Genomic DNA, 17,519 nt, shown 5'->3' on the forward strand with positions numbered 1-17,519 from the left:
GGCGTGGAATCATAGGTACCTAAGTATAACAGGAACGCAGAGGCAGGATGGTCAGAGGAGTCAGGAGAGTGTGCAGGGCCTGGCTTGTCATCCTGGGGCTTTTCTGTGTGCGCCTGAGCAGCAGCAGGGCAGCTGGGGCGCAGAGGGGACAGCTGCTTCCCAGTGGTAACTTCAGGGGGAGGTCTCTCCTAGATCTATGGAAATTATCTTTGCTTTCCTTAGGATTCTACAGACATAATTTGTTTGCTTTAATAAAGGCTTTATGTCCTTTTAAAATGAAATATCTCTTGAAGGAATGATATTAATGTCTTGTCAGATATTTACAGCTTTATATGACGGTTATATGATACCTCTACCTCAGGAGCTCATTTTGAAAGACAAAACTAGTAGAGAGCGTGGAGACCTTGAGAGCCAGAGTGAAGGAAAGAAAGGGAGAGAGCTGTCGAAGAAAGGAGTGGCTACTGCCCAGCCTTGAGGAGAGCTGCTCCAGGATGAAAACTCTTCGAGCTGTAGTATATACTGGCATCATGATTATACGACTGATGTCTAGTGGAGGGGGGAAGGTGCATGTGTATGTCCATGTGTGTGGTGAGCTTGAGTGTGTATGTGTGTGTGGCATGCACGAGTACATGTCCGTACGTGTGTGTGGTGTACGTGTGTATGTCCGTGTGTGTGGTGAGTGTGTGTATGTACCTGTGTGTGGTGAGCATGAGTACATGCATGTCCGTGTGTGTGGTGTGCGTGAATTTGCATGTCCATGTGTGTGGTGTGTGTATATGTCCATGTGTGTGGTGAGTGGTGTATGTACGTGTGTGTGGTGTGTGTGAATACGTGTATGTACATGTGTGTGGTGTGCGTATGTATGTATGGTGAGCATGAGTACGTGTATGTACTTGTGTGTGGGGTGCATGAGTATGTGTATGTACGTGTGTGTGGTGTGCATGAGTGTATGTCCGTGTGTGGGGTGTGTGTGTCCATGTGTGTGGTGAGTGTGAGTGTGTATGTCCATGTGTGTGGTAAGCTCAAGTGTATGTACGTGTGTGTGGTGTGCGTGTGTATGTACGTGTGTGGGGTGTGTGTACATACGTGTATGTGGTGTGCGTGAGTGTATGTACGTGTGTGTGGTAAGCTCAAGTGTATGTACGTGTGTGTGGTGTGCATGAGTGTATGTACGCGTGTGTGGTGTGCCTGTGTATGTACGTGTGTGTGGTGTGCGTTAGTGTGTATGTACGTGTGTGTGGTGTGTGTGTGTGTGTATGTGTGTGCGGTGTGCGTGGGTGCGTATGTACGTGTGTGTGGTGTGCATGAGTGTGTACATACTTGTGTGTGGTGTGTGTATGTACGTGTGTGGTGTGCGTGAGTGTGCATGTACGTGTGTGTGGTGTGCGTGAGTGTGTATGTACGTGTGTGGTGAGTGTGAGTACGTGTAGTTATTGGAGGTGATAGGAGAAACAGGATTGGCCAAATGATCAGTGTTGGGTGATGAGTACGTGGGATTTCTTTCTACTCTTTGTGTGTGTTTGAAAATTGCCATTAGAAATAAAAAGTAAAATTAATTAGCAAAAGACCAATAAATTAATTGGCACATTTTATCTTTGTATCGGTAAGGGCGATCATCTTGTCTCAAATTTCCTCAGTCTAGGCTGGTTTCACCACCATAATCACCTTTACACTTACTATTAGTGCGCTGTATTTCGGGGTGATTCTGCAGAGTAGTGCATTTCAAGTCAACTTTCCGTTACGGTACGTATTTGGCTTAGGCTCCTGAGAGCCAGCAAACCGTTGTCAGCACTTTGAGTAGGCAAGGAATGAAACTGGATGGCCACAAATCCAAAATGAGATCATGAGAGATGACTTTCATGAACTTACTTTACATTTATTAGAGAGAAAATCCTTTTTATGAAGGTGATTGATGCATTCTGACGGAGAGGCTTGGATAGGGTGGGATATGTGATGATATAATGGCATTAATCCCAAGATTAACGTGACTCGTCGGGAAGTTACAGACTAGCTGCTTCTAAGGAGAGATTTTCTAGAAAGTGGCATAATTAGCCAACTCTTTGTTATCGAAGAAAGATTAAAGTGAGAGAAACGTTTGAACTCAAGTTTGGTCCGGTTTTTCTTAAAAAGCAAAAATGAGTCGTTAAAGAGATTTTTGTTTTGTTTCGTTTTTTGATAGAGGAATTGTCAGCATTCCTGGACTTCAGAGTACTTGAGGGAGGTATGAGCATGCCTTTCCCCAGCTGAAGAGTGCGAACACTTGTATTTGCCCTTACCCCTTAACGTTACCAAAGTAGGAACAACTTATATGCCAGAAATACGCGTCTTGGTGGGGAGGGGGGGAAAAGCATATAGGAAATGACTTTATGGCCAGAGTATGCATACAGGGAAGATTTATCCTATTTACATTCTTCCTGAGATGAAATGCCTAATTCCTGGAGTGGATTTCATATCAAGTTTAGCAATTTTAGCCAGACTGGAGGTAGATGTAATCTTTTTTTCAAAAGAACAGAACTGAAATCTAGATGTCTATCATGGAATGAATACCATTGCAGCTAGTATAGGGGTACAGCCAGACAGAATCATCCTAAGGATGACTTTTATCAAGTAATGAGCTCCATGAAAGACTGAATTTCCCTTTGCCTTGGGTACCAGCATGCTCAGGGTTTCATTCATTCAGCAATTATTTGCTGAGAGTGTCTGTATATATACAAGGCTCTGTGCTAGACGCTGGGTTCAATAGCTTCTCTTGCATTTATTTAATTACAGATGTGTAGTTTCCAGCTGTGCAGGAGACTACAGGGTGCTCTGAGAGCATGTGGGGGGGGGTGGTGTTTAAGCTGGGGAGGGTGTGGGAGTACGCAGAGTCATTTTTGAAAAGCCAACATTTGACTAGAGCTCTGAAGGATGGGTAGGAGTTTTGTAGGTGCCAGGGATGAGGAGCTCATTGCAGGCAGAGGGGAGAGCAGGTGTGAAGACTAAATTTCATGCTAACTTGCAACATTGTGTTTGTGAGTCCTCTCCTTCCAATGTGGCTCCGAATCTCTTATATTCTAAGAGTTTTTTGTATATGTGACTTTACCGTTTTAGGAGTTAGATTATTAAAAGAGAGCTATCAGGGAAGGCAGTGCTTATTCCCTCGGAAGATGAAGGTCAGAGTATTGTACCTCCTCTTTGGCACCTGAGAAAACTGGGGTGGCTTGGCCTCCTTTGAAGCACCATCGACCCTGTGGGTCAGGCCAAGATGGTTTTATCATGTGGTGTTCTCTCTCCTGCAGAACATGAGCCATCCCACTGGGATAGCATGATGTTTCTGGAGAATTTACATTGTTAGCAAAAAAAAAAAAAAAACTTACCGAAAGCAGTAGCTCTGAGTAACTCAGACTCTCAGTCATCTCAGGGTCTTCTTGTAGACAGTTACAGTGTGTGCCTCCTGACTTCAGCCCCACAAACTTACGCTCATAAAAGAAACTCCTTTGTGCCGCTACAGCTGATGCCATTTACAGATTCTCTGTTCACTCACCTTTGCATAGTCATGATATTTGGTAATGTGATACATAAATTCATGGTCAGGTAGCTGATTCCCCATTAAAATGTACTTATTATATCTTTATTTGAAAAAATTATCGCCTGAAGGGAAAGTACAATGAGATGTCCCCGAAATACAGGACATTGCTGTCTGCTGAGCCCCCTACATCCTCCTTCCCCTCAGGATTGTGTGAGGTGTGCACGTTGGATGTCAACAGGCCAGTGGTCCCGTGGGTCCATGAGTTACCCTCAAATGCCCCGTCTAGATTGAGAATTCCACTTAAAGAAGTATATTTTTCGGTGTAAATTTAACTCTACAATAAGGAAAGCATGAAGTGAACATTGAAAAAACTATGGTTTTGAAATGCTAATGCTGAATTCACCGAGGTAAAAGTGCCACAGCTTTCTTTAATATATTTTCCATTACTGAGGCACAGATGAGCCCGAGAGTTGGTAGGCCTCTGGTCCCACCCATGTGGTTAGCCAGGTTATGGTGGGTTCATGCCCTGGTTCACACAGGCAGCTGAGGACCCAGTAGGGTAACCTTCCGCTGCAGGCGATGACCTCTCAGTCCTAGGAATGCTTTTTGTTTGGGGGCTTTCATTTCATTTTCTGAGTCAGCAGATTATAAAACAACAAAGCTGACATGACTGACAGGCAGTAGAGAGAGCTAGGTGAGCCCTTCTGACTGCTTGTCTGTCTTACCAGGGGGCGAATTGTGGGAACACCTCACCACAGCAGAGCCACACAGGGGGTGTAGCTACACTATCTGAGGATAGCTTAGATGTCACACTTGCAAGTCAGGGGTTAGTTGGTAATTTGGTAACTTCCTGTCCTTTAGAATCCGGTCCCTCGTGGTGCAGTGGTTAAACGTTTGGCTCTTAAACAAAAGGTCAGCAGTTAGAATTCACCAGCTGCTCCTTGGAAACCCTATGGGGCAGTTCTACTCTGTCATATAGGGTCACTACAAGTCACAATTGACTCGACGGCAGCAGAAGCCCTTTACACGTCACCAGAGTCAATGTGCCAGTTATTTCATTTAGACGTGGCATACAGCCTCAGGATGAGGAAAAAAGTCACCTGGGTCTTGATTTTTTTGGTTAAGAATGGCTTATGCCTTGTATGCCAGTTGTGATCATGTACTTGAAGGATTTTGCTTTGAGTATTTTGAAAATGAAGTACTTGGTCTTAGTATATTAGGTACTTCTTAAAGTTTTCTTGGACATTTCCTGTTCTCTGCTGCGATTATGTTTATCACATTTACAATCATAGTCTTTTTGTGTGTGTGTGTGTTTTAATTGAAAGTTTACAGTTCAAGTCAGTTTCTCATACAGAAACTTATACACACATTGTTATGTGTCCCTAGTTGCTCTCCCTACAATGTGACAGCACACTCCTCCTCTCCACCCTGTATTCCCCGTGTCCGTTCAACCAGCTCCTGTCCCCCTCTGCTTTCTCATTGCGCCTCCAGACAGGAGCTACCCACATAGTCTCATGTGTCTACTTGAGCTAAGAAGCTCACTCCTCAACAATAGTCCAGTCAGATCTTTGTCTGAAGAGTTGGCTTCTGGAATGGTTTTAGTTTTGGGCTAACAGAGTCTGGGGGCCATGACCTCTGGGGTCCCTCCAGTCTCAGTCAGACCATTAAGTCTAGTCTTTTTACTAGAATTTGAGGTCTGCATCCCACTTTTCTCCTGCTCCATCAGGGGTTCTCTGTTGTGTTCCCTGTCAGGGCAGTGATGGGTGGTAGCCAGGTACTATCTAGTTCTTCTGGTCTTGGGCTGATGGAGTCTCTGGATTATGTGGCCCTTTCTGTCACTTGGCTCATATTTTCCTTGTGCCTTTGGTGTTGTTCATTCTGCTTTGCTCAAGTTGAGACAAATAGATGCATCTTAGAGGTCTGCTTGCTAAATTTTAAGACCCCAGACGCCACTCACCAAAGTGGGATGCAGAACATTTTCTTAATATACTTTGTTATGCCAGTTGACCTAGATGTCCCCTGAAATCATGGTCCTCAGACCCCCGCCCCTGCTACTCTGTCCCTCGAAGGGTTTGGTTGTATTCAGGAAACTTCTTAGCTTTTGGTTTAGCCCAGTTGTGCTGACCTCCTCTGTATTGTGTGTTGTCTTTCCCTTCACCTAAAATAATTCTTGTCTACTATCTAATTAGTAAATACCCCTCTCCCTCCCTCCCCACCCTCATCACCATCAAACAGTGCTTTCTTATGTGTTTAAACCTTTCCTTGAGTTCTTGTAATAGTGGGCTCATACAATAATTGTCCTTTTGTGACTGACTAATTTCGGTAAGCATAATGCCTTCCAGATTCCTCCATGTTATGAGATGTTTCATGGATTAATTCTTGTTCTTTATTGTTGCGTAGTATTCCATTGTGTGAATACACCATAATTTATTTATCTATTCATCTGCTGATGGGCACCTAGGTTTTTTCCATCCTTTGCTATTGTAAACAGTGCTGCAACGAACATGGGTGTGTGCATGTATCTATTCGTGTGAGGGCTCTTATTTCTCTAGGACATGTTCCGAGGTGTGGAACTGCTGGATCCTATGGTAGTCCTATTTCTAGCTTTTTAAGGAAGCACCAGATGAGTCTCCAAAGTGGATGTACCATTTTACATTCCCACCAGCAGTGTATACGAGTTTCAGTCCCTCTACAACCTGTCCAACATTGATTATTTTGTGTTTTTTGGATTAATGCCAGCCTTGTTGGGGTGAGGTGGTATCTCATTGTAGTTTTGATTTGCATTTCTGTAATGGCTTAAGATTGTGAGCAGTTCCTCATGTATATGTTAGCTCCCTGAATGTCTTCTTTGATGAAGTGCCTGTTCATATCCTTTGCCCACTTTTTAATTGGGTTATTTGTCTTTTTGTTGCTGCGGTTTTGCAGTATCTTGTAGATTTTAGAGATAAGATGCTGATCGGATTTGTAGTAGCCAAAAATTTTTTCCAGTCTGTAGTTTGTCTTTTTTGGTGAAGTCTTTGGATGAGCATAAGTGTTTGATTTTTAGGAGTTCCCAGTTATCTGCTTCCTCTTCTGGTGTTTGTATACTGTTAGTAGTGTTTCATATACTGTTTATGCCATGTATTAGGGCTTCTAGTGTTGTCCCTTTTTTTTCTCCCATGATCTTTATCGTTTTAGATTTTATATTTAGGTCTTTGATCCATTTTGGGTTAGTTTTTGTGCAGGGTGTGAGGTTTGGGTCTTGTTCCACTTTTTTTTCCAGATGCATATCCAGTTAATGCCAGCACCATTTGTTAAAGAAACTGTCTTCTCCCCATTTAATGGACTTTGGGCCTTTGTAAATATCAGCTGCTCATGGGTGGATGAATTTATGTCTGGATTCTCAGTTCCATTGGTCTGTGTATCTGTTCTTGTACAAGTACCAGGTTGTTTTGAATACTGTAGCCATATAATATGTTCTAAAATCAGTTAGTATGAGTCCTCTTTTTTCAGTAATGCTCTACTTATCTGGGGCCTCTTCCCTTTCCATATGAAGCCTGTGATTTGTTTCTCCATCCCATTAGAAAATGCCATTGGAATTTGGATCAGGATAGCATTGTATCTATACATTACTTTGGGTAGAATAGACATTTTCACAGTGTTCATAAGCAGGGTATGTTTTTCCACTTCTGTAGGTCTCTTGGTTTCTTGCAGTAGTGTCTTTTTTTGGTAGTGTCTACCTGGTTTTGGTATCAGGGTTATGCTGACTTCATAGAATGAATTTGGGAGTATTCCATCCTTTTCTATGCTCTGAAATACCTTTACCAGTAGTGGTGTTAACTCTTCTCTGAAAGTTTGGTAGAATTCTCTTGTGAAGCCATCAGGGCCAGGGTTTTTTGTTGTTGTTGTTGGGAGTTTTTAAATTACCTTTTCAGTCTCTTCTTTTGTCGGGTTTATTCTGTTTGTGTTAGTTTAGATAGGTAGTGTGTTTCTAGAAATTTGTCCATTTCCTCTAGGTTTTCAAATTTGTTAGATTACAGTTTTTCACAGTGTTCTGTTATGATTCTTTTGATTTCAGTTGGGTCTGTTGTAATATTGCCCATCTCATTTCTCACTTGGTTTATTTGCTTCCTGTCCTTTTTTTTTTTTTTTTTGTCAGTTTGGCCAACGGTTTATTGCGTTTGTTGATCTTTTCAAAGAACCAGCTTTCAGTCTTGTTAACTCTTTCAGTTGTTTTTCTGTTCTCTATTTCATTTAATTTTGCTCTAATTTTTATTATTTGCTTTCTTTTTGTGCCTGAGGGCTTCTTTTGCTGCTCTCTTTCTGTTTGTTCGAGTTGTAGGGATAATTTTTTGATTTTGGCCCTTTTTTCTTTTTGATGTGTGTATTTATTGCTATAAATTGACCTCTGAGCACTGCTTTTGCAGTGTCCCAAAGGGTTTAGGTGTTTTCATTTTCATTTGATTGTATGAATTTCTTTATTCTGTCCTTAATTTCTTCTATAATTCGTAGTTGTTGAGCAAGGCATTCTTCAGTTTCTGTGTGTTTGATTTTTTTGTTGTTGTTGTTCCTTGCTTTTTCTGTTACTAATTTCTACTTTTATTGCTTTATGGTCAGAAAAGATGTTTGGTAATATTTTGGTGTTTTTGATCTCTTAAGACTTGCTTTATGGCCTAATATGTGGTCTATTCTGGAGAACGTTTTATGAGCATTGGAAAAGAAGGTATACTTGGCTGCTGTTGGGTGGAGTGTTCTGTATGTGTCTGTGAGGTCAGGTTGGCTGATTGTAGCCTTTAGATTTTCCGTGTCTTTATTGAGCTTCTTTCTGGATGTTCTGTCCTTTGCTGAAAGTGGTGTGTTGAAGTCTCCTGCTACTGTTGGGGAGCTGTCTATCTCTCTTTTCAGTGCTGTTAGAGATTGTTTTATGTATTTTGGAGCCCGGTCTTGGGGTGCATAAATATTTATTATGGTTATTTCATCCTGGTATATTGACCCTTAATCATTATATAATGTCCTTCCTTACCCTTTGTGGTGGATTTTACTTTAAAGTCTCTTTTATCAGAAATTAATATTGTCACTTCTCTTATTTTGATGGTTGTTTTCTTGATGTATTTTTTTCCATCCTTTGAGTTTTAGTTAGTGTCTTCAGGTCTAAGGTTTGTCTCTTATAGGCAGTGTATAGATGGATCATGGTTTTTTAATCCATTCTGCCACTCACCGTCTCTTTATTGGTGTGTTTAGTCCGTTTACATTCAGCATAATTATTGATAGGTATGAATTTAGTGCTGTCATTTTGATGTCTTTTTTTTTTTTTTTTTGGGATGTGTTGTTGACAGTGTCTTTATTCCACTTAATTTTCTGTGCTGAGTAGTTTTTCTTTATACATTGTCTTTTCCTGTTTTTCATTGTTGTTGCTTTTGTATTTGATGAGTCTTTATGTTTTTCTGTTTTTTTATTTTGGTGTGTAATGTTGTTAGTTTCCTTTGTTCTTACTTTAATATTTACCCCTGTTTTTCTAAGTTTAAATCAAACTTCTGTTTCTTTATATTGCCTCGACCTACTCTCCATATGGAAGATCTATGATTGCATTATTTTTTAGTCCCTCTTTTTTGATTTAGCGTTGTCCTCTTTTACATAATGACATCTCTGTTTCCCTGTATTGAGCATTTTAGCTTGATTTATTTTTGTGATTTCCTTATTTCGTTTGATATCTGGTTGCTCTATTCTGTGTGCTAGTATTGAGTTGTTATCTGATGTTACTGGTTTTCTAACCGGGGGGCTCCCTTTAGTATTTCTTGTTATTTTGGTTTGGTTTTTGCAACCCCCTAAACTTTTGTTTATCTGGAAATGTCCTAATTTCACCTTCATATTTGAGAGACAGTTTTGCTGGTATGTAAATCCAGGCTGGCAATTGTTTTCCTTCAAGGCTTTATGTATGTCATCCCATTGCCTTCTTGCCTGCATGGTTTCTGCTGAGTAGTCCAAGCTTAGTCTTACTGACTCTCCTTTGTAGGTGACTTTTCATTTATCCCTAGCTGCTCTTAAAATTCTCTCTTTTTCTTTGGTTTTGGCAAGTTTGATTTTGTCTTGGTGACTTTCTTTTGGGATCTACCTTGTTTTGGGTGCAGTGAACATCTTGGATAGATATCTTCTCATCTTTCACGATATCAGGGAAGTTTTCTGCCAACAGGCCTTCAACAATTCCCTTGTATTTTCTGTTACCCCACCTTTTCTGGTACTCCAAGCACTCATAGGTTATTCCTTTTGATAGAGTTCCACATAATTATTAGGGTGTCTTCATTTTTTTTTAATTCTTTTATCTGATTTTTCCTCAAATACGTTGGTGTCAAGTGCTTTATCTTCAGCCTCCCTAATTCTGACTTCCACTTCCTCAATTCTGCTCCTATGACTTTATATTGAGTTGTCTAATTCTGAAATTTTGTTGTTAATCTTCTGAATTCCTGTTTGCCGTCTCTCCATGGATTCTTGCAGCCTATTAAATTAGTCCTTATGTGCTTCTCTATCTTCTTAAGTTCCTCTAATGCTATGTTTGTGTATTCCTTGGCTTGTCCTGTGTATTGCCTGATCTTCTTCCTGATGTCTTGAAGAGGTCTGTGTATTAATGTTTTGTATTCTACCTCTGGTAGTTCTGGGAAGTTCTCCCCATCCAGAAGATGTCTTGATTCTCTGTTTTGGGAGCTTGCTGATGCCATCATGGTCTGCCTCTTGATGTAATTTGGTATTGACTGTTGTCTCTAAGCCATCAATAAGTTATTATATTTATTTATTTATTTCATGTTTGCTTACTGTGTCCTAGCTTCTTGTTTTGTTTTGTTATGCCAAAATAGGTTACTTGAGTGAGCTAGTTTGATTGTTGGCACCTTTGAAGCTCTAATGTCTTGTCACCAGGTGGTTAGAGCTGTTACCAGGTAGGAGTCTGTTTACTTTTCCTGTATGGATTCAACTGAGATGTCTAGGTAGTCAGTCACCAAGTGTGTAGTGCAGTCTCTCACCTACAGTCTCAGATGAGCAGGGGTGATTGGTGTAGGCAGAGGTGTCTGGCTACAGTGGGGTGTCATGCACTGATCAAGGCAGGGGACTGACAACCATCCCTGAATGTCTGTGAGGAAAGTGTATCCCTGTTCCCTAGGACACCTACGCAGGTGGGTTTTGCAGCCGAACTGTGGGCATCCAAGGCTGTTGTCTGTAAGGACTGGGAGGCACCACTTATCCTCGGATCCCTGTCGAAGGTGGCTAAGTGGCATGTGTGAAGCTACCAGTCATCTGGCCCCTGATATGGGTAGGCGAGGACCCTGCTTAATAGGCAGAGCAGCATCAGACATCACAAACCTGCCTCTCCATCATATAGCTGAAACAGTTGAGGTTAGACTTAAGGTGTATACCCTGTTATACTGTGCTAATGAGGGCTGATGCTGCTGAAATGGGCCCACATGGGTCTAAGCAGGGATGAAAGGCATTCAAAATCAGCTGACCCCTTACGCCTGTGCCCAGGCAAAGGAGCTGTTTCTGCCCTAGGTTCCCGGGTTAGGGGAGTAAGCAGATCGTTTCCTGTTTGTTAATTTGTACCTTCTCCAAGGCTGGGAGGATGGCTTAGGGCACACGACAGGTCCTACTTCCAGCCCAGGGAGAGCAGCTATCACTGATGCTGGCTTGGATCTGGTATAGAGCAAGGAGTGACCAGTTAAATGGAAGAGGGTTTTTTCCAAAGGGGTGCTTTTTGATCCACACGGTAGATTAAACGCAAGTACTTATGTTTTACGGAGAGCACAGTTTTCACTGATTTTGGAGGCGTGAGTGAACACTCTGCTGCTTGGTCTCTTCTGATATGGAAGACATGTCCCAAACACCACTGCGTGCCTCACTGTGCTTACACCAGCGCATCTGGCCTGCGGGGTTCCAGTTGCCACCAGGTCAAAACTGGAAAGTCCTCGCTGCATCTGAACCGTCTCCCCCTCCCCCTTCCACTCAGTCCAATTCCTCAACTTTGCCTTTGACGTTCAGGGCTCCTAGATTGTCATATACAATCGATTCACTTGTTTTTTTGGGTCTTTGTTGTAAGACGGACCACCAGAAGTATCTGCCTAGTCCGCCATCTTGGGCTCGTCTCCTCCACAATCATCGTCTTACGGAACTGGAAGAAAATATGATAGCAGCCATTAGACTTAGCTAAATGCCAGTCATTTACATATACTGTTCTAATTTGTGGAAACCCTGGTGGCTGAGTGGTTAAGTGCTACGGCTGCTAACCAAGAGGTCGGCAGTTCAAATCCACCAGACACTCCTTGGAAACTCTATGGGGCAGTTTTACTCTCCTATAGGGTTGCTTTGAGTCGGAATCCACTTGATGGCAGTGGTTTTTGGTTCTAATTTGTCACTCACGACAATCCTATGGGATAGCTATTGTTTTTACTCCCATTTTACACATGAGGAAAGTAAGGCCAAGCAAGATAACCAATCTGTTCAAGGTCACATAGCTAGCAAGTAGCAAGGCTAGAATGTGTTCGTAGTTTTGCAGACTTCATAGTCCCTGTCCTGAGATATAGTTGTTCAGGAGGAAAAGGGCTTAGAGAGCGGAGTTCACTTTCCCAATACGTAAGGGCTAGGTAGTTTTTTTTTTTTTTTGCCTGGTATGGAGCCCTAATCCTGGATTCCTTACTATCTTCTCTTTGTTGCCTTCTCTCAGGATGCCGGAAGCCAACAGATAGGTTTCTTGCTTGGTAGCTGTGGAGTTACAGTAGCCTTGACTAGTGATGCTTGCCATAAAGGACTACCAAAAAGCCCAACAGGAGAGATACCACAGTTTAAAGGTAAGCCAAAGAGCTCTTGAGAAGTTGCTACTTCTCCTAAGTTTTTTATAAAGAGACTGGCTCTTTATTACCGGAAAAGTATACTATATTGCATCAATTCCAAGGCACACATTTTTTCACATTTAACATTTCTGAAATGGGGACAGGTCTTACAATCTGTGGGTGACATAACGTAATTGATGGTGGTTTACAGTGTTCTTTTTGTTGATGTTGTCTTAGATTTGATGAAATATGGAAATACCAAAGATTCAATCTAGCTTGAAGTGTTGTTCAAAAGTATGGCACGTAAATGGAAATAACTTTTTTTCAAGGCTTTAAAAAAGTGTTTGCGTATGTACTTTCTGAGTGCTTATTTAAAAGTAATTTGTCATTTATCTTCCAGGTTGGCCAAAGCTATTATGGTTTGTAACAGAGTCTAAACATCTCTCTAAACCTCCTCGAGATTGGTTTCCTCACATTAAGGATGCAAATAACGACACTGCTTATATTGAGGTAAGTCTGCATGATCTACTCCCATTGGACCTGAGTGTGTAGTTTGGGAATTGAGTAACCTGCATTTGTGGTGGTTACACGAACTCCGTAATGAAGGAACTCAGAGCATCTTAAATGAGTAAGACACACTGATAGATGTGTACTAATTACTTTATTGCCTCTCAATGCCACTTTCCCATACGTTTTCTGTCTCATTTTAGTATAAAACGTGTAAGGATGGAAGTGTACTTGGGGTGACTGTGACAAGAATTGCGCTGCTAACTCACTGCCAAGCCCTTACACAAGCATGTGGCTACACAGAAGGTATGGACAGATCTCCTCTTCCCTGCAGCAGTGCTGAGCTATGTTTTCTGTGAGACCGTGACTCCTTGTGATGGTGGTTCTGGGAAATGTTGTGTTGGCTGGGGATGTCTCAGTGAAGAAAGCATGTTATTTCTGGTAGTGACAGTGAAAATAGTATTAAGCTTGTGCCTAATTCAATGAAATGTGAAATTGTTGACTTTTTTTGTTAGTTAATACCCCGGGTGCTCAACCCTGGCTATACATTAAACAGATTTATAGCCAAGGAGCTTTAAAAAAAATGCCTCACTTCCACCCGCTCCATAGCAATTGAATTGGATCCCCTGTGGATGGTGTCATGAGGTCCTGGGTGGTAGGCTACCACTGCTGAGAACAACTGATTTTCACCCATATATTTTCTTTCCCCTGCATAGGATGGTTATGGACGGAGACAGAGAGTGGCCAGGAAATAACTGTGCTCATAGCATGCATTGGGTACATTACAGGAAGGGTCAGACCACATAACTCCTAAGTACCTTCTGGTTTGAGGTTTCTGTGACCCAGTTCCTGTGTTGTAAACATGGGACCCTCTGCACTGGCCTCACTTTCTGGTACTGCACATGCTGTTGGTGACTCTCTGCCATTCCACTTTAGAATGAGGTGCTTTGGCTTTTTTTCTTTCTACTTCTTGTTCATTTTCTTTCTTCCCCCATGCTTCTGGTCATCTCTCTTCTTAAAATAACACATTTGTCTTGTGGAAATATTCAGTAATATCTGGTCCCTGGACTAGCTTACCAGACCCGACCTTCTAGCCACCATCCTCATCTTATTTGTCAGTGTGTTTGCATTTTTCATGCAAACATTTCTTACAACCTAACAACCTGTGTTCCTTGCTATGATTTCTTGAAGGTCTAGGACTGTCACTTATGGGGGTTGAGGGGGGAATATATATATTCACTCCTTGTTTCTCTACTTAAAAAATACTTACACAAAGTAGAATATAGGTTGTTTCCTTTGAGAATATTTATTTTTAAAGTCCCTCTGCATGTCCATCTTCATGTTTTCACTTTTGAAGGGGAAGTAAGGGTCAGGCTACTAAGCCTTTGACAAGCCATGCCAGAAAGAACAAGTAAGAATAAAAGGTGTGGCGTTGACAGATGCCAAGGGAGCCCAGGGTCAGGTAGCATCACAGCGTGAGGGCAATGACTGAAGTGCAAGACCTGGTTGACAAGGCTTCATAAGAAAGTTTTGCATTATTCCTGGCTGGATCTCTGGCTTTCTTCCACATTCTGTAATAGGAATTGTTTTCAACTGTATATTTTCAGCTTGGAGCCAATACACCCAGGTGAAAACACTGTTTTTCTTTCTCTTCCCCTTTTTAGAGGTTTTTTTTCTTTCTCTTTTTCCTCTACAATTCTTGGATCTTCTTCCAGCCACATCTTTCCATGTTCCCTATGCTTCCTTTACTATCCCAGCACCAGCTTTGAACACTTGTAATACAGTGTGGGCCAGTGCATCTGCTGAGCATTTATATCCCCCTCAGATACAGGGCATGTTAGATTAAAGCTGTTTCCCCTTCCTGGGAGACACATGAAGGAAATGAAAAAAAGTGGGAGTGAGGTCAGAAGATAAGTATACAAGAGGGAAAGGAATAGTCTTTTTTTAAGTGATGTGGTGTGGACAGCTTTTGCCTTTTCCTTAAATGACAGAACATTGGTAAGGAAACAACTTTTAGAAGGCTAGCCAGCATTGTGAAATGGATCTGATTGGAGGCTGCAGAGTTTCCACAAAGATGCGGGGAAATGATGTCTTTCTAAGCTCTTTTACTGCCCCTGATGTTATATCGGATTTTGTTTGCACTTTGGTCTGTGCTGACTTTAATTAGTAAACATCTTTTCTGTATTTTTACTGCACAGCTGAAACAATTGTCAATGTATTAGATTTCAAGAAGGATGTTGGCCTCTGGCATGGAATTCTTACAGTAAGTATGACTTCTTCCCTCCTCTCCCCTTCCCCAACTGTGTAATATTTACATATGAATGTGTTCAGTATTATAATAGAATTATGATTTGTATGCAGCGTGGGTAATTCCTTTCCTGCCACGTGGCTGTTTTTGTTGTTAGATGCTGTCGAGTCGATTCTACTCATAGCGACCCCATGCACAACAGAACGAAACACTGCCCAGTTCCACACTATCCTCACAATTGTTGCTGTGTTTGAGCCCATCATTGCAGTCACTGTGTCAATCTATCTCATTGAGGGTCTTCCTCTTTTTCCTTAACCCTCTATTTTACCAAGCATAATTCCTTCTCCAGAGACTGATCCCTCCTGATAACATGTCCAAAGTATGTGAGATGAAGTTTTGTCATCCTTGCTCCTAATGAGCATTCTGGCTGTACTTTGTCCAAGTTCGTTTTTCCGGCAGTTCATGGTGTATTCAATATTCTTCGCTGACACCATAATTCAAAGGCAGCAATTCTTCATCGGTCTTCATTATTCATTGTCCAGCTTTTGTGTGCATATGATGCTATTGAAAATACCATGGGTGAGGTCAGGTGCACCTTAGTCCTCAAAATGCAAAACTTCTTTGCTTTTCAACACTTTAAAGGGATCTTTTGCAGCAGATTTGCCCAATGAAATGAGTTGTTTGATTTCTTGGTTGCTGCTTCCATGGGCATTAATTGTGGATCCAAGTAAAATGAGATTCTTGACAACTTAAGTCTTTTCTCCGTTTATCATTACCTTGCTTTTTGGTCCAGTTTTGAGGATTTTTGTTTTCTTTATGTTAAAGTGTATGTAATCCATACTGAAGCCTGTGGTCTTTGATCTTCATCAGTAAGTGCTTTAAGTCCTCTTCACTTTCAGCAAGGAAGGTTGTGTCATCTGCATAACAAAGGTTGTTAATGAGTCTTCCTCCAATCCTGATACTCTGTTCTTTTTCATATAGTCCATTTTCTCGGATTGTTTGCCCAGCATACAGATCGAATAAGCATGGTGAAAGGATACAACCCTCACACACTCAAAAATCATCATTGTTTAGAAGGCTCAGATAATGTAGCTTCCAGTTGCAACCTGTCTAGTTTCAGCAGCTACTTGTTTGAGTCCTTAAACTCATGCACTGAGGTTACAGCAGCATTGTTATTATTGCCGTTGTGTTAGGTGCCATCAAGTCGTTTTTGACTCATAGTGACCCCATGTGACAGAGTAGAACTGCCCCATCCAGTTTTCTTGGCTGTAGTCTTTATGAAAGCAGATCACCAGGTCCTTTTCCCTCTGTCCCACTGGGATTCACACTGCCAACCTTAACAGCTGAGTGCTAAACCCTTTGCACCACTAGGGCTCCTTAAACCCAGTGCCATCATGTCAAGTCCGACTCATAGCGACCCTATAGGACAGAGTAGAACCGCCCCATAGAGTTTCTAAGGAGTGCCTGGCGGATTCAAACTGCGGTCCGTTTGGTTAGCAGCCCACCAGGGTTTCCTTAGGGTAGCCTTTTTAAGGCTAATAGAGAGTTCAGTATCTTTCTTCCCCCACTTTGGGCATTTAAAATTTCACAGTAATGTCATCTACATTTTGTTTATGTTTTGTTCACTGTCCCACTCATCGGATTTAGCTAAAGTGTTCTTGTTATTCCTTCCTATGAGTCAGAGTTTATGAGTATTTAGAGAATCTGCAGTTCTCCCATACTATAGGAGAGAAATAACAAATATTCCCTTCAGGATGAAAATTCAACGTGCATTGTAAAGAATGTGTGTCATGTTAATTCCGCTTGGTAAGTGATGACAGTACCAGGCTGTAGGCCATTTTAATGGAGAACTATCCCCTTTGTTTCTTTAAGGTAGGCTCAGCATTTTAAAAGGTGTGTGTAGCATAACTGCTCTGAATCTCCTTATGTCTGTTTTATATGTGGTAATTTTCACTTGCTGTTTTTCTTTTTAATAGTTGTATGCTGAAACTTTTTATGTTTTCTGAAGTAGAAGATTCTAGTAATGTTTTACGTGAACGATAAGAACATAAATATAGAAAGTTGGATTTTGTTGTTTCTTGGCGAGGCAGAATTAAAATGAGTAAGAGGCTGCAAGTGCGGCATATGCCTAATGTTTGAGCTTCTAAAACCAGCACCAGCCCACTTCTTTCCGTTAATACCAAAAAACAAAACCAAACCCATTGCCGCTGAGTTGATTTCGATTCATAGTGACCCTATATGACAAAGTAGAACTGCTCTATGGAGTTTTCAAGGAATGGCTGGTAGATTCCAACTGCCAGCCTTTTGGTTAGCAGCGGAGCTCTTAGCCACTGTGCCATAGTTCATTTCTTTAATTCAGTGTTATTAGCTGTTAAGAAAGACATAGATGTGTATTTACAAATGCCCACACATGGGTAGTGTGGTGGTGCAGTGGAAAGAACACTCTGCCGCCATGCCACCATTTAGT

The 17,519-nt window shown here is 41.5% G+C and overlaps 1 protein-coding gene across 3 annotated transcripts in view; it reads left to right on the plus strand.

Moving 5' to 3' along the window:
* Positions 1–17,519, plus strand: part of DIP2C (disco interacting protein 2 homolog C) — a 655,995-nt gene that overhangs the window by 448,255 nt on the left and 190,221 nt on the right. For all 3 annotated transcript variants that reach the window (XM_049881664.1, XM_049881665.1, XM_049881666.1), the window contains 4 exons: positions 12,192–12,315; positions 12,698–12,807; positions 13,008–13,110; positions 15,003–15,067. In XM_049881664.1, coding sequence (XP_049737621.1) covers positions 12,192–12,315; positions 12,698–12,807; positions 13,008–13,110; positions 15,003–15,067 — 402 coding nt within the window. The remainder of the gene's footprint in view (positions 1–12,191; positions 12,316–12,697; positions 12,808–13,007; positions 13,111–15,002; positions 15,068–17,519) is intronic.

This window comes from Elephas maximus, chromosome 4 (genome assembly GCF_024166365.1).
Source record: "Elephas maximus indicus isolate mEleMax1 chromosome 4, mEleMax1 primary haplotype, whole genome shotgun sequence".
Taxonomy (NCBI): Eukaryota; Metazoa; Chordata; class Mammalia; order Proboscidea; family Elephantidae; genus Elephas; species Elephas maximus.